Source organism: Salvelinus sp. IW2-2015, linkage group LG13 (assembly GCF_002910315.2).
Source record: "Salvelinus sp. IW2-2015 linkage group LG13, ASM291031v2, whole genome shotgun sequence".
NCBI lineage: Eukaryota > Metazoa > Chordata > Actinopteri > Salmoniformes > Salmonidae > Salvelinus > Salvelinus sp. IW2-2015.
Window position 1 is genome coordinate 22,740,842 of NC_036853.1, and position 26,597 is coordinate 22,767,438.

Here is a 26,597-nt window from a genome sequence, read left to right on the forward strand (position 1 = left end):
TGAGCTTCCACAGTGACGTCTCTGTGTTTGTTGGTAGGCAGGGGCACCCCTCGAGACGAGTATTGGGCCGCTGGAAGGTGTAGGGAGGGAGGGAGGGCGGGAGGGAGGAGGGGGGAGGGAGGGAGGGGGAGGGAGGGCGAGAGGGAGGCGAGGCCAGGGCAGGTCGAGGGAGGGTAAAGACATGAAGTCCAAATGATACCATGACAATTGTCACATTGGGCATATCTAGCATATGAAGTGGCAGGTAAGAGGTGAACAATGTACAAGTACGGTGTATGTGAACTTGTAAGAAATAAAACGGGCTATTGTTGGACTGAAAGAGATAGAATGGAGAGATGAAGGGAAGAAGGCAGGGTCGTGAGAGTGGGCCCTTACTGTTTGAATGTCTCCATTTTGCGAGACTGAACCACTCCTTATGGAGTGGGCATGCTCAGACGATACCAACTCAGATGGCCTGTGCTGACATGGCTGGAGGTACCTTGTCCATAGTCCACATTGATGCGGATGGAGCTGCACGACAGAGGGAACAGTGGGGCAGACCACAATAGAGGACAGAGCCGGGGAGCGAGAGAGAGAGGTGGGTAAAAGAAAGAGTGTCAGGGAGTGATGGGAGCCCTGTTTAGTCTCCAGGAAAATAAAGGTAAATCCAATGAAAGTGATTGGAGCAATTCCTCTGCTTCCTTTGACGTTGCAGCTGAGTTGTGGCTTGGTGGTTGGTTCCGTTTCTGCACTCTGGACTGGTGTAGTTTCCTGTCTCTCTTTGGGCCATCCAAGGGATAGACACTCTGGTACCTCAAACAGGGTCCAAACACATGTATGATTACAACTTAATCATGGCAAGCCAGAACAAATCTCATGAACACGAGCTGTTTTAAGGTCTGTCACAAGAGATAGTTTCCACTAACATCGCACAACAACACGAGATTATAAATAGCACTGATCATCTAGGTGAACTGGGAACCTGTCCATTGGCCACAGAGTGTTGTGTGTTAGGATGGTGTATATCTTCTTTCAGTCAGTGGTTGAATAAAATCAGAGAGTCTCCCTGATTTGCTTGACTGGACATGTATTTAAAGCAATGGTGTATGTGGCGGAGTATTTAGGTGTTGTTGAGGTGTGTCGAGGAGTCTTTCTCACCTGGTCTGCGTGACCTGCGGGGCTAGTGTGGTTATTTAGCTTGCCACGTTGCAGTTCGGAGAGGGAGGCCATCTATTTGAGCCTGTTGACCTGAGCGCTGGGAAAGGGGAAGCTCCTCGGATGGTCAGTCTCCTGGAACGGTGTGCTCTTGACCTCGACTTCACAAATCTGCTGTTTTCTGTTGTACACTCGAATTACAATTGGCGCTCGGCGTTGGAGCAAGATCAGAATAGGCCAAATCATCTATTTCATAGCCGAGAGGAATGGAGATAGAACATTATTACTCACACATTATGTCTAACACCGTTACCACCCCGGATAGTATTTTAGAGCAAGCTCTACAGTTATTACCTCCCGCCAAAAGATCATTGCCAACCAAGATTACTTTCTCATCAGACCCAACCCCGGGCCACTTTCGATAACTCTCTAGGCCTAAAAATAACACACCAAATCACGTGACTCACCACCCCTCTACACCCCCACTCACCCCCATCACCACGATAGGAAACTAAGTACAAGTGGCCATGGGTCAAACTGACTTTTACTTGGGGGTCGAGCGGGTCTGGTTTCTCATGTTAGGGCTGGATTCGGTGTTTATGGACTTAGCGATAGCTCTGCAGATGGATCGGATACGGGCGGAGACAGACTAGCTGCAGTGGGACGGCTGATGGCGACTGAACGTCTTTCGTATGGTGAGGCGTGGGTGAGGGGCCGTCAATGTTGTTGCGATCTCCCTTGGTCATTCTCTAATTTCCGCAGCCTCGGGATCGGGATCTAAGGCTCGGCGGGTTGGGCGGCCGTGGGGTGAAGAAATGCCAATGGCCCTCTGATCAGCATTTTAAAGCACCATGAAAAGGGTTTTAAAACCCAATGTTTAATCATACAGATGAAAATGCAGTTCAAACATTTTGAAGTCAAGTTGAATATATTCTTCCCAATAGGAGAATGATAATACTGTATGATGTGCGTTTGTTTATGAAGTTTTCCCAGGGTATCCAGGTTCTTGGTTTCGATATTCAAAATCGCTATGGGGTGGTCAACAAGTGAAGTTTGATGTGTGTGTCGCCTACTAAGGCTTGCTGGTAAGAGGCTGTCCTTGCCGTGGATGTCTTTCAATGCGTTCGTCTTGGGCTTTGTGGAAGTGTTATACCTATAGAGGTGCTTGTATTCTGTGTTGAAGTGGCTTATATCTGGACGGTCAGGTGTATGGCGGCACTGAGAGCCAGCACGGGGGTGGCTGGTCTTGTGTCGGTAGAATGCCTCGTGGGGTCTTGGAACGCCTGCTGGGTATGATGAAAAACTCAGCGATTGACACGGGATCTGGTAAGTTGGAGTCATGATAGAGGGCAAGGGTGTGTTGACGGGGTCCGTGTCACGTGTTTGGGGATCTTTCTGGATGTTAGTGCTGTCGTGTAGTTAGTTGCGGTTTGTTTGGATCGCTTTATGTGTTAGTTTGGTTTAATCCATGGGTTGGTGTGATGGTTGGGAGTGCAGGCATAAGGGCGACTGGGGATGCGAGGGAGGGAAGAGGGGAGTCGTGGGATTAGGAAGAGTGAGAAAGGGCATGGTAGATTTCCTATATTCTAATTGTAGCGATTGAGGAGAAAAGTGTGTTTCACATCTGGATATATGTAGAGAAGATGTAGTGGTGCTCTACGGTGTAGTGGTTTCTTGTAGAGAAGAGCTGTAGTGATGCGGAGTGTGGCTCATAGACCTTGTGGAGTCTATGACTACCGGTATGGGGTGAGCGGGCGATAGTTAGACTTGAAGAGGCGGCGTAATGGTAAGAGTGCAACGGTTCGATTAGAACACGGCGTTGTCTGTTGCTGTAGGTATGGGGTGTCTGTCCCAGGAAGCTCTGCCGCCTCTGCAGGTAGGGTGAAAGGGGGGTGTGGGAGGGGAAAATCACTCCTTCCTCTGGGGAACATGCACTGGCGGTGAGGCTGGCTGGAACATACTGCTGAAGTTCTGGAAGACACACACCATAGGCAGACATATTGTCAGAGTATAGATAGGAGATATTCCTTGAGATAACAATGTAAACAAAACACTTGACTTTGGGATTCACGGTTGCTGTAACCACATTTGACGATAGAAACAACTCGGGTCAAATCGACATGTTTTAACCATAGTAGAAAGTGCATTTTCACTTGGCTTGAGGGTTGTTCTCACCCAGCGGGGCGTCTTTCACGTTTTTGAAGGGCTTGAAAGGAGAAACTGCAGGCACGATGGTGTTTGCGCCATGCTGAGGGAGAGACTATGCAAGGTCATTCGTCACGATGGTTCCTAGCTGTCCTTTTGCGCTGGGTTGAACGGTGTGATCTCCCCGCTTCAGAAGAGTGTGAGATTTCAGAGGATCTGAACATCGAATATTGGCTGCAAGGGGACGAAGTTGGGTGATCGAGAAGACACGATAGCTGTTCAGGGGAAGCACATCGCGAGGATATTGGTTGACAGGTGCTTGATCAGGACGATAGCTGCAATATTGACACCTGCGGCTGAGTGACATCTAGCACAACAGCGGCGTGGCTCGTTGCTATTTACTCGTTGCATGCACTAGCGGCATGTTTCGCTTCCAGATAGAGAAAATTTGGCCTATGTCAGACAGGCTGAGAGTATGCCATACGACTCACCATGAGTTCTGGTCCTTTGGCTGAGCGATTTCACTAGCTGTATCACATCTGTGATGGATGATGGCTTGGGGCCTGTACCAGTCAGGATTGACCCTCAGACACGCCACTTGTAACTTTTTTTTCAGACCAGGTGACTTTAGGAGCAGCGGAAGGCTTTCAATAGCTGATGTGAACCTTTCTCCTCATCATACCTGACAACTGCCACCGTCCGAAATCACGCCACTTGTGGTCCAACAATACAAAAGCGAAGCTTCCTCCTCTACGAGAGAGGGTGCAAAGAGAGAGGAAGTTGGAAAAAGAGGAGGAATAGAGGGGGGACATCCCGAGGTAAAGGACAAGAGAAACGAAAAGAGAAATGAAAGTCTGGACACATTGTTGAAGCAGGCGATCCAATACAAGCAGGGTGCTTGGAAAGCAGAGGTGTGCCTCGACTCTACTTGTAGGCGCGATGGCCGACCCTATCTTCTACACGCCGTCCATATGAACAAACTACACCGACACGCGCACGACACTGAATTACACTCCTAGCTTTTAGTGAATAATGAGCTACTTTCAAAGAGTCCACACAGTAGCAGCGCTAATATCCACACATAATCTCTAAAAAAATCCCAAGTGTTTCTTGGTTTAATCCATCTAAACTAAGTGGTATTGGTAATAATATCCATGTTATTTTGAAGGATAGGCAATGTCTTAAGACAACAATGATCACCACATAGCCAACTCGGCTATTAACTGGGGCGAATCAACAAAACCATATCACTCATGATTGTTTCCAATAAGGATTTTGGATTGGCAATCACACACAGGATGAGCGAGCGTACGAAGACAGTGACAGCACCAGATGTTTGGCTCTAGATCACATCTACACAACTTAGCAGAACTCTGTATTCGGTACGACTAACATCACGGGCATCAATAAGCCCACTCCCAATGAGTGTCTGGAAGAAGGGCCAAGGAAGGGAAATTATAGGCCCTATTTTTTGCCTTTACGGGAGGATACCACATGATGTGAGGTGGATAGTATGGAGGGCATTATTCTTTAAGGGGATTTTAGTTTAGGATGTCGAGATCAATAAGCTTGGGCAGCCTCTCTGTTGGAACGGGTTGCTTGTTTGCACGTTTCCCTAAGAGCACTACGTTAGACGGTGATCAGAAGACGTGGAAGCCCCAGGGACTTTGACAAACCGACGGCCTTTGGTGTCTCTATCCTGTAGACACACTTTTTGGTTCTGTTCCATTGCAAAAACCACCCCAATTCTACATCACTTAGCTGTAGGTAGTCACAAGCTACACATACATCTGGAGACTTGTCAATATCTGCACAAAGAAAGACACATTCAGGTGCGATCATCAGGAGAAGACATAAGCCGCCTAATTGGCATATCGACAACATCACGCATCTAACTAATGGCCACATCTTCATAGAGAAATAAAGTGAAGTCTATGTCTCTTACTCCCCACTTTCATGCCAGCCTTTTTAACAGGTTTAAGTGTTTATGTGTTCTGTATGTTAGAGTTTGGCGTATCTCTGTCTATTCGGGTTTGAGCTCAGTGAGACCCTTAGATGGTTACAACATCTTTGTGGTGCTGTTTCCAGCAAGTTATCAGGACATTATAACTGGTTGGGGATTCAAAAACATGGGAAATAGTTGATGAAATTAACTCGAGACTACAGCCAGGAGTCGAAGTCTAGGTTCTAGTTACCGCCAACTGCTCATGGGTGCCAAGGGCTTAGAGGTAAAATTCCTACCACTAGGAAGGACAATGAGGCTTTCTGTTTAAGTGTCACGATAGGTGGCGGAAACCTTGCGATTGATAGAGGATTACCGAGGTCATGTTGCACACAAAGCATGAGTAGTGGTGCAATCATCTGTAATTTTTGAATCCACAGGCTTTACTTAGTCAGAACAAAAGTCTCCATCACGCACTACCCTCACAGCAGTTATTTTAATATCAGGAATTTCATTGACAAGTTGCACGACTCTGATGACAATTTCAATAAACTTGACAATTTTACTGGCAGGTAGGTAATTCGGTTTCAGATAACTATAATGATCTAAGTGAGCATGTTATATACACATTACATGGACCAGGACAAACAGCTGGAGAGTCGAGTGATCTTTGGGCATCTGGAGAACACCTTGGCCGTTCGCTGCCTGGCCAGGAACGAGATGGCCGCCGTCAGCAGGGAGGTCAAACTGGTGTCACAAGGTGAGACATACACTCACCAAGTCACACTTACCTCCTCCTTCAGTTAAACAACAAACACGGTTGGCAGAGTGTGGTGAATGGATTTACAGTATCTTAGATTGCCATTTTGCCTGCGATATATTTTCTCCCTCCGCTAGTCTCCTCTTTTACTAGCTAGTTTCTTCCTGTAGTTGCTTCCCTTTGTGACACTTGAAAGTGATAGGCATTGAAGAGACTTTGCTGGGCTGTCAGTGTTGAGGCAGCTGTCTGGTAAAGCTATCTGTGGTGGCGCAGCGTGTCCCACATGGTCATTGTGCAGCTGTGTGTTAGCCTGGGAGACTTTTACTGTGAAAAGTGAATCTCCAGTAGTTTAAGCCATTTGGTCCCTCCAGCTGTGCCCCCCTCCCCAACCCTGCCCATCTCCTTAATCCCTTCAACACACCTTTTGAGGCCCCACTGGCTTGGCTGATTGGATGTGAGACTGCATGCTGAACTATACAATTTAAATAGGGTATTTGGATTGCCATGTTGAAGTTCTTCATATTTGACCTCATTTGGGGTTTTTCAATTCATCAAACTAACATTCCCATATTGACTTACATTGATTTCTCCATGTTATTTTTGTTCTCTGTGGCATTCTCCATGTTGTGCTCTCCATCTCATGTGTGTGTGGTGGTTCTCTTCCTGAACAGACCCTCACTCAGAGCTGACTGTAGCTGCTGCTGCCCTGGTGCTGCTGGTCTTTGTCATCATCTCACTCATTGTTCTGGTCATTATCTGGAAACAGGTACAGCAGATGATCAATGCCCCTCACACACAAGCACAAACCCACCCATCCACTCACTCACTCACTCACTCACTCACTCACTCACTCACTCACTCACACACTCACTCACTCACTCACTCACTCACTCACTCACTCACCGAATCATTAAATCATTCATCTACACTTTAAGTGTCCTAGAGCCTTAGGTACTGATCTGTTTTGCTATGTCCTCTGTCCTACAGAAGCCTCGCTATGAGATCCGTTGGAGGGTGATAGAGTCAGTGAGCCCTGATGGCCATGAGTACATCTACGTGGACCCCATGCAGCTACCCTATGACTCCAGATGGGAGTTCTCTCGCGATGGGCTCGTACTGGGTGAGAGCCGACTGCACTGCTTCCTCTCTCTGTGATCTTACTGTGGTCATGTTCTTGTCAGAGTGTCACATCACCATGTTCGGGTGGTCAGAGTGTCACAGCACCATGGTCTGATGGTCGTGTTCTGGTCAGGCTGTGGTCTGGATGTCTCCCTCTGGTCTTTGAAGTGAAGATGTGATAAGGCCATCTGGCCTGGCAGACAGGGGTGGCTGGGACGTGCTGCCTAGGGTTTGGTTGTGACTCACTGATCAAAGAGAATCTCAACCACTGGGGACCTGGGGAAGTCACTGATGAGAGGGCAGAGGCAGACGTGTGTACGTGTGTTTTTGTCTGTCTGTGTGTGTGTGTGTGTGTGTGTGTGTGTGTTGTTGTTTGCTTGCCTGTCTACGTTTGTGTATTTGTTTACACTCCATGTTAACTGATCGTATGCCATGTTTGGTGTGTCCGCAGGACGTATCCTGGGCTCTGGGGCGTTTGGGAAGGTGGTGGAGGGAACTGCATACGGACTCAGCCGCTCCCAGCCCGTCATGAAGGTGGCCGTGAAGATGCTGAAACGTGAGTTGACCACAGACAGCTATAGAGAGGATCATTAAGGCCTGTGGAGATTGCCTGGAGAGAGCTGTGTCCTTGAACACCATCAGAGTCACAACAATACCTTTAGGCTCAGACACACCGGTAGCCTTTGCCGGCCGAGAGTACTTAGCACCTCTGAACGGAGTGCCGGCCGTAATTTGTCAACTGAGTGCAAACCGATTCTACACGTAGAATCACATGAAAATGTTGACAGTCAGACGTCCATCAGCGGGTGGTCCATAAAACACACACATCTGCACGGCAGATCCACATTCGGTGCGGTGTGTGTGCTCCCTTACGTTGTGATTGATGAAACAATTGCAGGCATTGATGGGTGTTGTCGATGTTGATTGATTGTGTGTGATGGACTGACAGTTGCGGTGTGATTGATTTGTTTCTCGTTGCAGCCACGGCCCGCTCCAGTGAGAAACAGGCCCTGATGTCAGAGCTGAAGATCATGACTCACCTGGGCCCTCACCTCAACATTGTCAACCTGCTTGGGGCCTGTACCAAGTCAGGTGACTACACACGCACAAATGAACGCACACACACACACACACACACACACACACACACACACACACACACACGAACACACACACACACACACACACACACACACACACACACACACAGTTTTGATAGCCAAGAAGGGAAATTGCCATTTCTCTCTGAGCCAATGGTGGATGTGGTATTTTAATAGGGTTTTTATGAGTGTAAAAGCTTGCCCTCTTGACGTTGCTTTTAGCCTTTACGAGCCTCTGATAAGACTAGCCAGCAGACTGACGCCTGTGTCTCTATCTCTTTGTTCTGTTCCCATGCAGGCCCCACCTACATCATCACTGAGTACTGCTTCTATGGAGACCTTGTCAACTACCTGCACAAGAACAGAGAAAACTTCATCAGCGTGCACCCAGAGAAGACCAAGAAAGACCTGGACATCTTTGGCATCAACCCTGCAGACGAGAGCAGCAGGAGGTAAAGAGACATCCCAGCTAGCACATTTGGTTCCTTGGAAGTTGTGACAACCTACTTTTTTGGTTTCGCATTTCTGAGAAAGGAAAGTGAACATTTAGCCAGTTCTGGGAATGTAGATTTTTAAGTTGTAGGGAGGTTCTGAGAACATTTTACTGTGATTCCCTGAAAGTTTTCCTGGAAGATTTTATTAGCGTTCTGAGAACGTAAATTCTAGGTTATTTGAAGGTAATTAAATCACGTTCTGAGAACATGTTTCAATAAGAATTAATAACCTTGCTAGGTTAGGTTAACGGTTTTGAACAGATAAGACACATGGAAATTAATTTGCTTAGGTATTAATCATGGAAACACATAAAAATGCTTATTGTGGCACGGCGTCAGTGAGATTCAAACCTATGATCTTGTGTGTTTTATCCATGGAATTAGTCACTGCGCCACTAGGATGGGGCAAACATACCATGTTTTTTTTACTCATACAAAGCTGTTCATTTTAGTCTATTCAAACAGATCCCATTTCAAAGGAAACAAGCACTCATTAAGATTAGGTGTGGCCAATTAGTGGGCGGGCCAACACTCCTGAACACAGAGGATAGAGAGAGTCTTGTTGACGCTGAGATTGGAATGTATATGTTTTAAATAACACTCTTAGAATGTTCTTTGAACATTACTAATGTTTTCTTGTGTTTTTTTATGGAACATTTTCTTAATGTTCAGAGAACATGACTTTAAATATAATCATGAGGAAACCTGCAGAAAACATTATGCTGAATAACTGAAATTCTCACAGAAGAACATTGTTTCTTAACATTCTCTGAACAATTTCAGAACGTCACTTTAAATAGAACCATGATGAAACCTGTGGGAAACGTTATGCTGAAGTACTGAAATTCCCACTTAAGAAACATATGGTTCTCAGAATGTTATGTGCTAGCTGGGTTTTCTGCACCATTCCCAGAAGGTTGTATGCAACTTAACGATAGGACAACCACGCTCTCAACCAAGCTCTAAGAATCATATGGTTCTCAGAACATTGTGTGCTAGCTGGGCTATAGGATCAGCTCCGAAAACATACACAGGAGCGCACACTCACACACAGGCCAGGAAACACAGACACCCACCCCTCTGTCGTGTGTCCCTCTCTTCAGTTGCTCCTCCTTTACCCCACTCAGTCATTCTGTCTCATTGACGCAGCACTTTACTGCACTCGCTCAGTAACATAACGTAACCCTACCCCAGGCTTCCTCATGGCTGAGGGGGTTGTCTGGCGTCTTCCACTAATCAAATTTGTGTCTGAAGTGGTACTCGGCTTTCAGGCTAATCACATTACTCTTGTTTGGCACCTGTTAATGGTCTCTGTCCAGCTCATCTGTGTTTGCTGATCTGTGTTGACGGATGACTCACAATGACCACATTTCAGAGTGTGACCACACCATGATTTAATCTCAACCACCCTGACCATCAACCACACCCTCTATGTAGGGAACCTCACGACATACAGTACACTGGGCCTTCTTAGAGAACCAACATGACTGTTGTTGGTCTCTTCCCAACCTCCTCTTCTCCCTCTCTCTCTCCCTGTCACCATGCAGCTATGTGATCCTGTCCTTTGAGAGTGGTAAAGGGGACTACATGGACATGAAGCAGGCAGACACCACGCAGTATGTGCCCATGCTGGAGATGAGTGATGCCTCCAAGTACTCCGACATCCAGAGGTCCGAATACAACCACCCGCCATCACAGAAGGGTGGTGAGTACACAGTCTGACAGCCTCCTTCTCTTCCCTTATGCTCTTCCTCTCTTAATCTAACTCTCCTTGCCCTCTCGCCGTGTGGCTTGGCTGCGTTGGCTGACGTGCAGGGTTTAAGTCAGTGCTGGTTGTGTTGAGGGGTCCACCCTTCTCAGTATGTAGGCCTGCCTGGGCCGGCCTGTAATCATATAGAGCGGGTAATTGTAGCACACATAATAATGCATCGTTCTCCCTGCCATTAGGAATAAACAGGTTACAGCAACCAGTTCTATATTTACATGCACATAAACATACAAACACTTTATTCACTCACTCATAGACCGACTGAAGCTAAATGGGTTTGTGTGTCTGTGTGTTTTCCTGATCCAGATAGTGAGATGGACAACATGCTGTCAGGGGATGGTAACGAGGGCCTCAGCACCACAGACCTGCTCAGCTTCACCTACCAGGTGGCCAGAGGCATGGAGTTCCTATCCTCTAAGAACGTGAGTGACCAAGGGCTGGGAATGATTGTAGATCAGAGGGACTGGTAACATGATGTTAGTTCAGTGCGGTGGGCTGGGGATGATGTCATACAATAGAATAGCTACCCAACAGACAGGTGACGATATCAACTAGAGACACAGAGGTGAGCCTAGGAAACCATATCCATCTTTTAACGGTCTGACTTAGCAACTAAAGAAGGAAGTGGTGGCGACATGATTCCATTGGCTTAGCAGAAGCTGGAGCCACTGGCAAGCTGGTTCTGTCCTCTCTGTTGGTACACAGCAGGGAGTGGGTCGGTTGCCACGTCAACACTGTACATTTCATGGGTAACCACGGTAATGATGGCAGGCAGGTTGTGGGCTGCTGTTGTGCTTGATGACAGCTGTGAAAGCCAAGAGGTTGGCTAAATCAGGGGTTGTGTGATAAGCGGCCCTGTGAAGGCTGAGCTCACTGCTCAGGAGACAGGCCAGGTCTTTATATAGAACACCCTGGAATTACACTGGGTACAAAGCAGCTATAAGCTCCTCATAACAGCCTCCTAGTTATTATCCTTGAATATACTCTGGGCCGGAGTGGTCAGTCAAGGCCGTGTCTTAGGCTGGCTTGTTGCCATAAAGCCACCCTTTAAACACAAGGAGGTGAGAGAGAATAAAAGGAAAGGATGTGTGTTTTGATTGAATTGAGATGAATGAAATGCGGAATTTTGCGGTGTAGTGTGTGCATCGGGACCTGGCTGCCAGGAATGTCCTGCTCTCTCAGGGGAAGATAGTAAAGATCTGTGACTTTGGCCTGGCCAGAGACATCATGCACGACAACAACTACGTCTCCAAAGGCAGCGTGAGTATTCCTCTAGGACGATACTGGCTGTTTGTGTACCCTGATGAGCTTAAACATGTATCTGTGAAGGTGGTTTGTCCCCTGCTTGTTCATGTTAGCAGTCCAGTATGGTCCACTATTGTATTGTCCGTTATACGAGTGCAGTGTGTTTTATCCGTCTGCGCTCTGTGTTGACCACAGACCTTCCTGCCAGTGAAGTGGATGGCTCCTGAGAGTATCTTTGACAACATGTACACCACCCTAAGTGACGTCTGGTCCTACGGCATCCTCCTCTGGGAGATCTTCTCTCTAGGTGAAGCTCAGCTGACCCCTGACCTTTTTCAGTGACACGTTAACAGCAGCATGTTAGTGAGACGGCTGACTCCAGATCAGTGTGTAGATACAGTGTGTTGACAGTGGTACTGGTGTTTGCTGGTGTACTGATGGCAGTGTGTTTGTGTTAAAGGTGGCACCCCATACCCAGGGATGGTAGTGGACTCCAGCTTCTACAACAAGATCAAGAGTGGCTACAGGATGGCCAAACCTGAGCACGCCCCCGCTGATGTGTATGTACATATATTTTTTTATATAATTATTATATGTTGTGTTGTGTACATTATTATGCCAAAACACTTTTTGAAACACTGGATTAGATAACATGAAAATACTACGGAAGGCCATGTACTACTGCTGTAAAAGTCGAACGCACAGTACTAAACTGTGATGTACAATGCCATGGCATGACTCTAACACTAAATGATACCATGCTGTTCCTCCCTGCACTGTTTGTCCTGCTCTATCTGTTTAACTAGTGTGTTTTCCCTCCTCCAGGTATGAGATGATGATGAAGTGTTGGAATAGTGAGCCTGAGAAGAGGCCTTCCTTCTTCAGCCTGAGTGAGAGCGTGGCCTCACTGCTGCCTTCCGGCTACAAGAGGGTGGGTGTCTCTACTGTATGACCTCTGACCTAACGGCCTCTAACAGGGTTCCTCACACCTGCTTTCTAATCTCCCTGTCTCTTTCATTTCTGACCCTGACCTATGACGTTAGAACCTACTCTTCACTCTTATCATTTATGTTCCTTTCTATCAGTCTCATCCCCCTTTTACCTTACCTGACCGATCCTATTTTTCACCAGGAGCGGAGTAAGTGTGTCAACCATCCTCTTTCTCCTCCCCCAGCATTGGGTCATGTTATAGTTCTACATTACTAATAAAGTGTAGAAGTTCATCTAAAACCAGACTCACAAACTCCAACCACTTCCCCCGAACTCTGCCAGTTGAGTGTGTTTCTGTGGGCTCTGCCAGTTGAGTGTGTTTCTGTGGGCTCTGCCAGTTGAGTGTGTTTCTGTGGGCTTGCAGTTGAGTGTGTTTCTGTGGGCTCTGCTAGTTGAGTGTGTTTCTGTGGGCTCTGCCAGTTGAGTGTGTTTCTGTGGGCTCTGCTAGTTGAGTGTGTTTCTGTGGGCTCTGCCAGTCGAGTGTGTTTCTGTGGGCTCTGCCAGTCGAGTGTGTTTCTGAGTGTTTTTCTGTGGGCGCTGTGCATTTCCGCTGTGTTAAAGCCCAGCCCTGGCGGTGATTAGAATGCTAATGCTCCAGCTGGCGGTCAGTGGCCAGCCCCAACCACTGTAGTGACGCGGCAACAGCAGCCCCAGCTCCCAGGTCTCGCCTCCGTCCACCGGCTAGGCTAACCGTAACGAGCATATTAAACAGCACGCCACACGTGGCACATCAAACCTCCTCCTCTCCCCACTACTCTGCTTTAATGGCCCAGGAGAGTGGAGGAGCTGGCTCCCATTTTAGCACCTCGGATTGAGGTTGGCTGGGCTAGGGTGGGGGAAATGTGGTTCACTGTATGGGTCTCACCACCAGGCTAACAGACTGACTGAGTGAGAACACACATCCCAATGACAGCTGGTTGAACTGGTTCACGTGTTATATCAGTTTTAGGATTCATCAGATTTCTGAGTTTTGTGATTTATGAAGCTGATGCAGCTGTTTTGGAGGTACTGTATGGGAGTTACCAGAGCACTAAATAACTCTGACTAGTACAGGCCAAAAGTATTTCCTTTATATGCACAGTGCTCTTGGCTTTAGAAACAGCTAGCTGTATAGCGATGTTTTCTGCATGGTACTGTAGACATTCTGCTCCAATGCTACTAGATGGGTTGATGTTCATTGTGCCCTCTCTTTCTCTGATTGTGCAGTGTTTCGAGAGGGTGAACCATGAGTTCCTGAAGAGTGACCACCCGGCAGTGACCAGGGTCCAGGTGGAGAATGACGACACCTACGTTGGGATCACCTATAAGAACCAGGGCAAGTCGAAAGACAGGGAGAGTGGCTTCGACGAGCAGCGCCTCAGCTCTGACAGTGGTTACATCATCCCCCTCCCTGACCTGGACCCCCTGTCTGATGACGAGTACTGCAAGAGGAATCGCCACAGGTAGGCTACCACCTCAGTGTCAGACATGTCTATCTTCATTTCAGACCCTTATAAGTGGTACAGATTGATAACACTGTTTTACACCAAAACATGTGCTAGTCCTGTCTAGCAAATCCAGCAAGTGAGATACCCGTCTTATTTAACTCATGGTCACTCCTGTATACTATACCCCATCCACTCCCATTAGCTGTTTTGTAACACTAACCTGCTCCTGTCTGTCCTGTGTAGCTCTCAGACGTCTGAGGAGAGTGCCATAGAGACGGGCTCCAGCTCCACGCTGGCCAAGAGAGAAGGAGAGACCCTGGAGGACATCACCCTATTGGATGAGATGTGTCTGGACTCAGAGCTGGTGGAGGACAGCTTTCTGTGACAGGCCTGGAGAAACCTAAAGCCTGCCAAAGAGAGAGGGATATTGGGGGGAAAGACACCTGAACATAGACCCTTAAACCACCCACTCGTCCTCGCCACCCCTATCTCAAACCCACCTCATCCCCCGCCCCACACACCTCCAGTCCTCTTAGGAGGACAGAGAAAAACCACTTCACTGCTTGGATGAGTCTGTGGCCAGATCATGGTATGCCTTCTGTTCCCTCCTCAGAAAGCACCCCTTGTGGGGCTGGAGGGACGTGCATGGATAGATGGATAGATGGATAGATGGATAGTTGGGACACTGAGGACTCGCCACTATCCTGTGGTTACTGAGTCTCTATAGAAGGTCAGTTTTGGATGGGACTAAGAGCACATGAGGAGAACATGGAGGAAGATAGATTTTTATATAAATGTATAGAACCTTATTGTAATGGGCATTCCGAACAGCAACATAAGCAAGGATGGATGGAGGGATCAGAATGGATCAGGCGTGAAAATGAACAGCAGAATGAACAGCAGTTTATCTCAGCCATGCAGAACCACTACAGACAGACCCACTATTTAAACCACATCACACCAGTGCCAGCAAACAGACCAGTACGAGGCCAGCTACACAACAGACAGCTTTACTTCACAACTCACCTACCTGCAGCATATGATCTATAACTACAATATATCTGATGCTGGCACAATCAGTAGTAATACTTTGATTAAAAAGCACAACATCTGGACTATGTATATGTTTTTATATGCAATTATACAGCATTTGTTGTCAATAGCTAAATAAGTGCAGCAGTTCAATTTAAAAAAAAATAAAAACGTTTTATCACGCATATACAGTATATATATAAATATGTATATTTTTTTAATACTGCGTCGAGGAAGGTGATGATATGGGTTTTAAATTAAGAATACAACTAACTTCCAAAACTAGACTCCATAGAACATAATCCATTACATTATGTAAATTATGAAATGGGAATTTGTTTATTCAAATTGTAAAATGAACTCATGCTAAGTATGAGTGACATTGAACCTGGGCCAAAGTACATTTATGTGCATTAGTACAGCATGGAAGAATAATTGTTGTTTTCAAGCTTATGCCATTGTAATAATAGTAATGAATTGATGTTAATAATAAACACAGAGCGTTATTCACTGCAGATAAAGGAAGAGAACAAGTGAGGAAAAACACCATAGTCGTCTGATTTGACAGATCTCATGATTCTCAAAGCCAAGGAGCTGGTACATCTTCCAAATCAGAGAGGACGTTATGCATGTGTTGTTCTGATTGGTAGCAGTGATTTAGCTGAAGTCGTATGTACAGCCATTTTGCTGTCCTGTACAAAGACAAAAGTACATGTGTTAAATACACTAGTTTTCTACACATAACGTGATGTCAGCAACATACATCATTATGTGTATGTTTAATGTTTAGTCCTGTAGTATTTCCTACCAGCTGTCCTCACTGCTTTCGTCTGTCTCTACCGTCGACTGTGATGTTCTCTGTGATCACATTAAAACTGTAGCACTTTTTTGTATTTTCCTTGTATTTGATGTGTGAAATGATTGGGCTTTTTGCTGAGAGAAGGGCTTGGTTTGGCTCTGGGAGGTTCCCTCTCTATGGCAACAGCGTTGTGAATGTAGAGTGGAAGAAGTGGGGGAAAGAGAGGTATGAAGTATAATCCACGGTACAGTATCTGTAATTATAGGTAGTTATCACCAATACCCGGAAATGATCCTCCCGTTTCAACGTTTCATTATGCATTATGTACATTCAGATGATTTCTATTTCAATAAATGATTTAATAGTGTCTCTTGTTTGGAAATCTGTTTCCCTTTCTTTCTTTCTTTTTTGTAAATGTTTGACAGACACACACACACACACAACATTCTCCATGATAAAAACTGGTAAAACTAAACGATACCATTTTATAGAGGTGGTTTATAATTATGGTTTGGTAGGTAAGAGAAGGGGTCAAGGGTTAGTTTACCTGGCTGACGTCACTTCCGATTTTCTAACGGCTTGCCACCAGTTGTGCTTGTTCTCTCTAACCCAGAAACCGATAAGTGGTCAAGTGGTCGAGGGTCAATTCGTTAGTAGGTGGAGGAGTATGCTTGCCTCATTACCTACTATGAGAGAGGATGCACAAGAGTACGTTGTTTTGTCGATTGGCGAAAGCATGCACACATTTAAAAACAGTACGCTACTTATCCTTTTATCTATAAAATGTCTTGCACGACTAGCTAAATTAGTTTTTATCACTTTACACATTTAATTGGGATTCCACCCCAGTAAACGTCATTTTCCTAATGATGCACGACTGGAGGAGTCTCATTTCATACAAACACATTTGTCTCCACGTTTCCTCTCGTCGCCTCCTATACAAAGACAAACTATAGACTACTAGGGCTAGGCTACACAACACAACAACCAACACACAATTCTGGTGCAACTGACATTGATTATTAATTAGCCCAGTAGTGTTGTCGTCTCCACCCCATAATAAACCCCCATGACACAATTTCATAAACAGAATAGCTACACTGAATGCAGTCTCAGAGAAGGCCACTGGGTTGCATGATAATCCCACCTTTGAGTTCAGGGATAAAATCCATAGTTATAGTCATGCAGATTATGTATAATCATAAATGCATGATTTGTGGGAAAAAAATGTAGTGTGTCATTTCTTATATATATTTTTTTGTATTGTTTATTTATCAAAATAATATTTCCAACAATCGGTATTAATACCAAAGTTTTTTTTATTTTTATAACTAACCAAATATATACCACAGCCTGTTGTTTCCAATGGGAGCAAATGATTCATAGTGGGCAGAACAAGCGAAGAGGTGGGCAGAGCCAAGCATGAGCTAGTGAGATCCTATTGGTGCATTCTAGTTTGTATTTGCATTTCTGTGATGTGCATGTGTGCAATAACTCAATTCGCTCTTGCACTCCTAAACAACACACTTTTTAAAAACTTTGGTAAAGGGTAAAGTCTACAAAACGTAGTCCACTCTGTTCGTAACATATTCTAGTTTTGGGAACAGAAAACTGTATTGAGATCAAATATTCAATCGTTGAGACAATTTGCAGAATGTAGGCCAAAATCCATCTATCTCCATCTTCTCCCACTGCCGGCCACTGGGCTTCATCGGAAACGCCAACCAGATGGCTTCAGATTTATACATCCGGTAAAACATCTGGTTTATTGTTCTATCTGTGTTAATACTATGTATAATGTGTGAATGTCAAGTAACTCCACCAGAGGGAGATATTCCATAAGTCATTCTTAGATACAAAAAGCATTTCCAGTTTAATGCTTGAGAACCAGGGGTCTCATTTAAAAGTATGTTTTTAAATTAACTGTCAGTGAATGGTCAGTTCTTGGAAAGGAGACACCTAATTCAGAAAATGTATGTTGTGTGTCTGATGTGTGTGGTATATATTGTTTTGCCACACAAAAAGTATTGTTTTGAACTTTTGAACATCTCAAATTGACTTTGGTCAAATGTACTTTTCTCCATAATGTTTATGTTTATGTTGTTTATGTTTTCTAGGTGCAAAAGCTGATTTTCTTGGAGCAATAAAAAAATATGGTATCGCTTTGGTGCAATTTTCATAAGTATGTGTTTCATTTTCCAAACACTTAGTACAAAACCCAAAACAGATCATCAAAAAGGCAGTTGCATCAAAACTCTAAGCACATTTTCAACTGACTAAGTACAACACACAAAATCATACAATCCCTTTTTCACCAAACTTAATCAGTGTTTCATCTAGACATACATGTTTCACATTGCAATACATGTTTATATAAAGTAATTGTTCATCACAATGCAATGGTCACATTATTTTTGATATGATTGTCTTCCCACTTGTTAAAATACATTTTACTATTACTGAAAGATGCACTATGCAGAAATCGCTCCACCATTTCCTGGTTGCAAAAATTTTAATAGCAAGTACCGTGAAGAGAATCCATGTACCATCTAAACCGCTGTGAAATATATTTTCTATAACCAAAAATATTGTATTTTTAGCTGTTTCTAGCCAGTTTACAAAACCAAAAGTAATAGACAAACTTAAACATGGAAAACATAGAAATAGCACATATATAAACAGATCTACAGCTTCTTAGACTGAGAATGACAGATCTGTAACACATATCTCTATGTGAATTTGGTAAACCTATCTATTTTAAATTAGTTTGTCTACTACAGAGTTTGAGAACTACATGAAAATGTATGTTTGTAAAGTATAAACATATAAAGTATGGTATTTATTGTAATGTACTATTATGATGATGACTATTATGATTTTACAGTAGATTTAAAAAAAATCTGATAGTGACAAGATCAGAGATGTACTGTATGTAACAAATGCATCCCCTATACAGTAAACATTTCTACAAAATTAACTGATGGGGTCTTTTTTCACACAGCTTTATTAAAATTGCATTGGCCAATACAGTAATATATGCCATTTACGTAGCAGGCGCTTTTATCCAGTGACACCAGAGAGTCCATGTCACGCCCTGACCTTTGTTTATCTATGGTATAGTAGGTCAGGGCGTGACTGGGGGGTTTTCTAGTTATTATTTTCTATGTGGGGTTTTCTAGTTTAGTTTTTCTATGTTGGTGTTTGGTATGATTCCCAATTAGAGGCAGCTGGCTATCGTTGTCTCTAATTGGGGCTCATATTTAAGTAGCATTTTTCCCACCTGTGTTTATGGGATATTYTTTTGAGTTAGTGCACGTAGCATCTCTGTAGTCACGATTCGTTGTTAGCTTATTGTTTATTTGTTTTTGTCTTTGCTTAGTTTCACTTTCTATTAAATAATGTGGAACTCAACATCCGCTGCGCCTTGGTCCGACATTTATTCCAGCGATCGTGACAAAATATCCCATCACAACGGGACCAAGCAGCATGCCCGGGAGGAGATGGCATCCTGGTCTTCGGAGGAGATCAAGGAGAGAATATCCTGGACTTGGGAGGAAGTCTTGGCAAGACACGAAAGCCTGCCGTGGAAACAGACAGGAGAGAAGGGAGGACAGCGACGACGCCGGGGTTCGCGGCCACATAAAAAGCCCCAAAAACTGCCCGAAAATATTTTTTTGGGGGGGGCTCCAAGGGTGGTCAGCGGAGCCGAGGAGTGAACCAGAGCCAGTCTGGGAGAAGAGTGAGATGAGAGAGATGTTGTGCAAGTGTGTTCTGCTCAACATCCGACCAGAGGATCCGGTTAGCAGTCTGGTGCAACTTGTGCCGGTTCCACGCTTCTGGCCTCAAGTGCACCTCTCCAGTCCGGTACGTCATGTGTCTCCTCCTCGCACTCTCCCTGAAGTGCGTGTCCCCAGTCCGGTACGTCCTGTGCCTGCTCCTCGCACTCTCCCTCAAGTGCGCCTTCCCAGTCCAGTACGTCCTGTGCCTGCTCCTCGCACTCTCCCTCAAGTGCGCCTTCTCAGTCAGGTACGTCCTGTGCCTGCTCCCCGCACTCGCCCTGAAGTGCGTGTCACCAGTCCGGTGCCACCTGTGCTGGCCCCACGCATCAGGCCTCCAGTGCGCCTCCCCAGTCCAGAGCTTCAGGCGACGGTCTCCGGTCCAGAGCTTCAGGCGACGGTCCAGAGCTTCAGGTGACGGTCCCTGATCCGGAACCTCTAGAGACGATTCCCGGTCCGGAACCTCCAGAGACGATTCCCGGTCCGGAACCTCCAGAGACGATTCCCGGTCCGGAAGCTCCAGAGCCTAATCCCGGTCCGGAACATCCAGCTCCATGGCCGGAGCCTTCTCCTGCGCCGATGCGCAGTCCAGGCACGGCGTCCGGTCCAGCTCCATGGCCGGAGCCTTCTCCTGCGCCGGTGCTCAGTCCAGATACGGCGTCCGGTCCAGCTCCATGGCCGGAGCCTTCTCCTGCGCCGGTGCTCAGTCCAGATACGGCGTCCAGTCCCGCTCCATAGCAGGAGCCTTCCTTGATACCGAGGTCCAGTCCAGGCAGTGTTCAGCCCAGGTCCATGGCTGGATCCATGGGATGAGCGGGTTTTTCGGCCCGCACCAGAGCCGCCACCGAAGATGGTGGCTCCGCGAGCTGAGCGGGTTCTTCGTCCCGCACCAGAGCCGCCCCCGATGCTGGCGGATCCACAAGCTGAGTGTGGGCTATGACCTGCACCAGAGCCGCCACCGACACTAATCACCACTCCTACCCGCCCCATTTGTTTCAGGTTTTGCGGCCGGAGTCCGCACCTTTGGGGGGGSYGGSGMGMGTACTGTCACGCCCTGACCATAGAGAGCCTTTGTTTTTCTATGGTATAGTAGGTCAGGGTGTGACTGGGGAGTTTTCTAGTTTAGTTTTTCTATGTTGGTGTTTGGTATGATTCCCAATTAGAGGCAGCTGGCTATCGTTGTCTCTAATTGGGGCTCATATTTAAGTAGCATTTTTCCCACCTGTGTTTATGGGATATTGTTTTGAGTTAGTGCACGTAGCATCTCTGTAGTCACGGTTCGTTGTTAGTTTATTGTTGATTTGTTTTTGTCTTTGCTTAGTTTCACTTTCTAATAAATAATGTGGAACTCAACATCCGCTGAGCCTTGGTCCGACATTTATTCCAGCGAACGTGACAGTCCACATATTTTCATAGGTGACCCCAGTGGGAAACGAACCCACAATTCCTGTGTGGGGCCAATACAGTACTGTAATACAGTAACATATGCCATTTACGTAGCAGGCGCTTTTATCCAAAGTGACAAGTGAGTCCACATAAATTTTCGTATATGACCAGTGGGAATCAAACCCACAACTCGTGTGGACCACACAGGATGACTACAATACATAAGCGCAGTACTATATTGTAAATACAATTCATGATTACAATACAGGTGGAAGGTGCATGATTTCCATCCCCATGGAAGTGCCTTCCTCCTTCAGACCATGGATGAGGACAAATGCTCAAGACAGGCTTGATGTAATCTAGTGCCTACTAAACGTTATGTTTCTTTAATTAAATTTGTTTCATGTGATTACAGTACATCTACGTTGTAATTATATCTGAACAATACATTTATTTTTTGCATCAATGATTGTGAAAGATGTCTTCAGTGATCAAACCTTTAATTAATCACACATGGTACATAAATGACGGAAATTAGATTATCAGTCAATTTTGATGCGTATTGCAAGTGTATTGCCAAATGTTTAAAAAAACTAACGTACTGTAATTTACAGTACTGTAGCATATAACATATTCAAAGGGCAAATTTATCTTGCATTTTTTTTTACTATTGGATTAACTGGTTGTTAAAATAACTACGTTGAGAAGTTTAGGTGATTTAATTAATGTTCTCGTGCAGTGGTGATTTTAACATTTAAATCTTGGTGGGGCAAAAAATATATAATACGGGATGCATGCCAGCAAAGCCACTACACAACACAACACTAAACAATACATTAATTGCACTATAACACCAAACCTGGCTATCAGCAGAGCCTTGAATGGCAGCGAAACAGTTCATTCAGCCTCATTTACTGTCTTTAAAAAAAACATAGCTGATATGGCTGACTTGCTTAAATGTGGTTTCTACTGACAATTGAGATGTACAAACTATGGCATAAGGGGACGACGAGCGGATAAAAGGCAATCCGTAATTTCGATTAAAACATTAATGAGCGAGCTAGGACGGGCGTAGTCAATATAAGCATTTGTTCAGCACGTTTGAAATGTACAGCGACAGAATTCAGAACATGGGCCGTTCTTACAGTGTTCTCCCTGCACAACAAGTCAGAACCGTAGGATAAAGGGGGCATATAAGCAGACAATAAAAGCTCTTACAATATTGGATGATTACATTTCTCAAAAACAGGTTATAGACTACATGTGCACCATCAAGTCAGAACAGTAGGCAAAACTAAGAGATGAAAATATACCAAATTATCAGGGTGAGGCACATACCAACAGCTTACTACACAACATACACTTAGTATTACTTAATTAGCTACAGCATACATATCTCCCTGGCATATTACATAATTTATGCAGCAGCATACAAGACAAGTTTGGACTCACCTTGTTGTGCTGTGCTGACTTGAACAAGAAGGTGGCACGAGGATCCTTTGGGGGCAAATTTTGTCATCAAACAAAGTTTGGCATTCTCTGGATTTATGGTGCTTTCAAGACAACTGGGAACTCGAAAAAAGGTTGAATCATGATGACGTCAGTGATCTTCAGGTCGTAGCTCTAGAAGAGGCCAGAGTCCCCGATTTACAATTCCCAGTTGTAGCTCGTTTTCCTGAGTTCCCAGTTGCCTTGAACTCACTAAAGTCAGATTTTGCAGTTCCGAGTCAATAGCTGTTTTGAGCGCGGCACAAATCATGCTTCATTGACAGCATGGCCAATGTTGAATGTTTATAATTTTAAACTAGGAAAAGAGACCCTTCATCTTAGATTTGAGAGCACACAGCCACTCAACTGAATAGCAGGCTAATGATTGCTTTGCAACGCTTGCAGTTAGCTGCTGATTCCTTCCAAACCACTCATTGTTGAATTTGCAATTTCTAATGGCCGATGAGCACCGATACGTTTTATCGATAATTTCTCTTCATATGACAAGGATTAAAAAGGATTTGCCAGTAGATTGTCGACTTGATTCATGATGATGACTGCTGGCTAAGATTTTGTCAAATCAAAGCTACTGTCGATATAATGTGATTTGATGTCATTTTATCTGTGGCCAATAACCTTGAGCCTTCTTGGATGGGCACTTCTAATGAAACTCTATGGCAGCACCCAAGGGGCTAGAATTTTGAGCTTTACCCTTAGACTCGGTGGTGACGTAGTGTTCCCATGAGTGATAGAACACTGAGCCAATCACGGCGTGTGTGTGTGTGTGTGTGTGTGTGTGTGTGTGGTGTGTGTGTGTGTGTGTGGTGTGTGGTGTGTGTGTGTGTGTGTGTGTGTGTGTGTGTGTGTGTGTGTGTGTGTGTGTGTGTGCGTGCGTGAGGCGTGATGGAGTGAGTGACTGCATGTTTGCTAAGATACCGAGAGTCAGTGCCGGTGGTCAGTCCAGTTCAAGTGTTAAGCAGTCTGATGGCTTGTGGATAGAAACTGTCTTTGAGCCTGTTGATCTGAGGCCGGATGCTCCGATCCCGTCTGTGGGATAGTAAGGGAGGGAACAGTCCGTGGCTGGGGTGTGTTGGGTCCTTAATTATGCTGCGTGAGGCATCGTTTTGAGTGGATGTCCTGAATAGTTGGGAGCATGGCGCCAGTGATGAACTGGGCCGTCTTCACCACTCGCTGGAGGGATTTGCGGTCGTTGGCAGAGAACCTCCCTTACCAGGCCCTGATGCAGCATGTCAAGACACTCTCGATAGTGGAGTGGTAGTATTTGGAGAGGACCGGGGGGCATGACGAATTTCTTCAGCCGCCTTAGGAAGTAAAGGTGCTGTTGTGCCCTCTTGACATGTTGGTCCATGACAAGTTCTCGGTGATGTGGACGCCGAGGAACTTAAAACAGCTGATTCTCTCCACTGCACTCCCGTCGATGTGGATCATGACGTGTCCTCTCCTCTGCTTCCTGAAGTCGACAATTAACTAATTTGTTTTGCGGACTTTGAGGGAGAGGTTGTTTGTTGTTCTGGCACCACAATGCCATTTCAGTTACTTCCTCCCTTTAGGCGGACTCGTCATTGTTAGTGATCAGGCCAACAACCGTGGTGTCATCAGCAAGTTTATGTCATGCTTAGCCTCGCAGTCATGGGTAAACAGGGAGTACAGCAGAGAGCCGAGGACGCATCCCTGGGGGGCCCCTGACTTAAGAGGTGTTGTTGCCAATCCTCACATCATGCGGTCTGCCTGTCAGGAAGTCCGGGATCCAGTTGCAGAGGGTGGTGTCCAGGCCCAGGACCCTGAGCTTGGTGATGCGCTTGGAGGGAACAAAAGCGTTGAATGCTGAACTGTTGTCAATGAACAGCATTCTGGATTTTGTATGGTAGGCCTATGAAATAATTTGGCAGCTCTCATACATTTCTGTCAATGAAACAAAACCAAAGGCAAACTAACCAGAAGATACCAACGTCATTCCTCTAATGTATATTATTGAATTGGTATTGGATCTGATTTAAAATGGGAAATATGGATCTGTTTTAACAGTAAGCAATGCTTGGTGAGACACCTTACAGACCATAACTCAGCTGGCCAAGTGGGTGAAAGAGGGAAAGAAATAGAGGGAAATTTGATTGTATAATGTTTTACTTTATGAGAGTGAGAGGGAATCAGATTTTTATGTATTTGGCCATATGAGCGAGTGCCAGACAATTAGATTACTAATCTCTTTGGCTTGTTTGATATGTAACATCAGTCTCTCTTGTGAAACTCGAAGCCAGGCGGCTGAGTAAACTACTGTGGCCGGCCTCCACTGTCCTGCACTTTTCTTCTCCGTGAGGAGAGCCTACTTACTGTTTGGACTGCTCTGCTGTAAAATGGATTCGTCTCTTGGCCCCGGCAGGTCCCTCAAGGCGCGTATCCTGTTACAGATGCGTCTCCGTGGACCGGTGCTTTGCCAGGCTTTTGTTTAACAGAGGTATCATTTCCAGATTAAAACACCATCTCTGTAAGTGATACTTCCATTGATTTATCACTTAGATCAAAACCTCTGCCCCAACAAAATAAAAAACCACTCACAACTGGAGGATGGAGTGTCCATAGGCCTATCACTTTCTTAAGTCATTTGGCAATATCAAAATAACAATTTCAGGATTTATACACTATTATATTAGCTCACTTAATGAATAATGCATTTTTAGACACAAAAGGGGATTGGAACATACACAGTAGGCCTAAAGCAATAACCAGTTGCCCGATGGAAAGAAAATTATAGGCTAGTCTTAAACAGAAAAGTATTTTAAGACCATATCCAACAAGTTTACTCATATCTGTTATAGTTTAGATAAAGATAATTGTGTAGGATTGACTTTGAGTTAATTTATGATGTAAAATCATTTTGAGATTCTATTTAAGGATTTGTTGTAAATGTAACTAAAGTTGTGCTCTTCTCTCTTTCTCTCTTAGAGGCACACACACAACTATACAGAAGGGGGGAAGAGGGAGAGAAGGAGAGGAGAGAACTGCTGATTTAGTACAGTGATATATTTGTCATCATATTGCTGCGAGGTAGAACCTAATATAAACAGATGAGAAAGAGTGCTTATCTTATGACTGGTGTAAAACCCTATCTTGGTTTATCATGTGAGACCCTGCTTCTGGGCAGGACAATTCAGGCATTAGACAAAGTACAGTTTTGTTCTTATTTAGGCTATATTTGCCATACACCTCTTTCTATCCTTAAACTCATGCCTAAACATATTTCCCTTTGTACAAGACACACATTTCCAGGTATCAACTCCATTTTTGGCTGTATGGAGTGCCAGCAGTAAGATAATTAGCACTGTATTCAGATCAGATGATAACAATATCCAATTGTGAAATGTAAACTTCCCTTTATCATTTACAGTTTATATTTCTCATTTGTGAATACAGTCAGATATTTTCTTTCTCTAGGACCAGTTACTGTATATCCATTGTTTTTGGCTGCAAATCCCATTTACTAGTTATTTACCACAGCACAATGTAATTTCCATGTTATACATAGAATATGTCTGACCTCACCTATAGATCATGTTCTCATTATGATGCCACAAACAGTGATGAGTAGCTGTTCCCTCAGAAATAACATGGACCGACATGAGTCAGTCAACAGCTATTTGTTGGTGGAATTAAAGGTCAGAGGTCAAGTGCCAAATTATGCCTCACAAATCAGGTGAGCATTTGATCATCTGAAGTTCACCTGAGAACACAGTTCCTCTAGTCGTCAGATGTGTTATTCCAATAATTCCATGTAACCGAGGTCAAAGTTCACACAATCTGACATACACTAAGTGCACAAAACATCAGGAACACTTGTCTAATATTGACTTGCACCCCGTTTTGCTCTCAGAACAGAACAAAGACATTGTCTGGAATAAAGACATATTGTTTGGAACAATATACTCTACAAGTACATCAAATTTCCAGAGCGGGCTCCGCTTATTTTGAAGTTG

General features: G+C 45.0%; 1 protein-coding gene across 1 annotated transcript in view; it reads left to right on the top strand.

Annotated features, from left to right (window-relative positions):
- pdgfra (platelet-derived growth factor receptor, alpha polypeptide) overlaps positions 1-16,322 on the top strand; it is a 30,945-nt gene extending 14,623 nt beyond the window's left edge. Inside the window, exons 16-28 of the mRNA XM_070446191.1 lie at positions 6,653-6,747; positions 6,969-7,101; positions 7,552-7,656; positions 8,082-8,192; positions 8,499-8,652; positions 10,242-10,399; positions 10,769-10,884; positions 11,600-11,722; positions 11,903-12,014; positions 12,168-12,267; positions 12,533-12,638; positions 13,904-14,139; positions 14,368-16,322. Coding sequence (XP_070302292.1) covers positions 6,653-6,747; positions 6,969-7,101; positions 7,552-7,656; positions 8,082-8,192; positions 8,499-8,652; positions 10,242-10,399; positions 10,769-10,884; positions 11,600-11,722; positions 11,903-12,014; positions 12,168-12,267; positions 12,533-12,638; positions 13,904-14,139; positions 14,368-14,509 — 1,691 coding nt within the window. The 3' untranslated portion in view covers positions 14,510-16,322. The remainder of the gene's footprint in view (positions 1-6,652; positions 6,748-6,968; positions 7,102-7,551; positions 7,657-8,081; positions 8,193-8,498; positions 8,653-10,241; positions 10,400-10,768; positions 10,885-11,599; positions 11,723-11,902; positions 12,015-12,167; positions 12,268-12,532; positions 12,639-13,903; positions 14,140-14,367) is intronic.
- Positions 16,323-26,597: the final 10,275 nt, after the last annotated feature.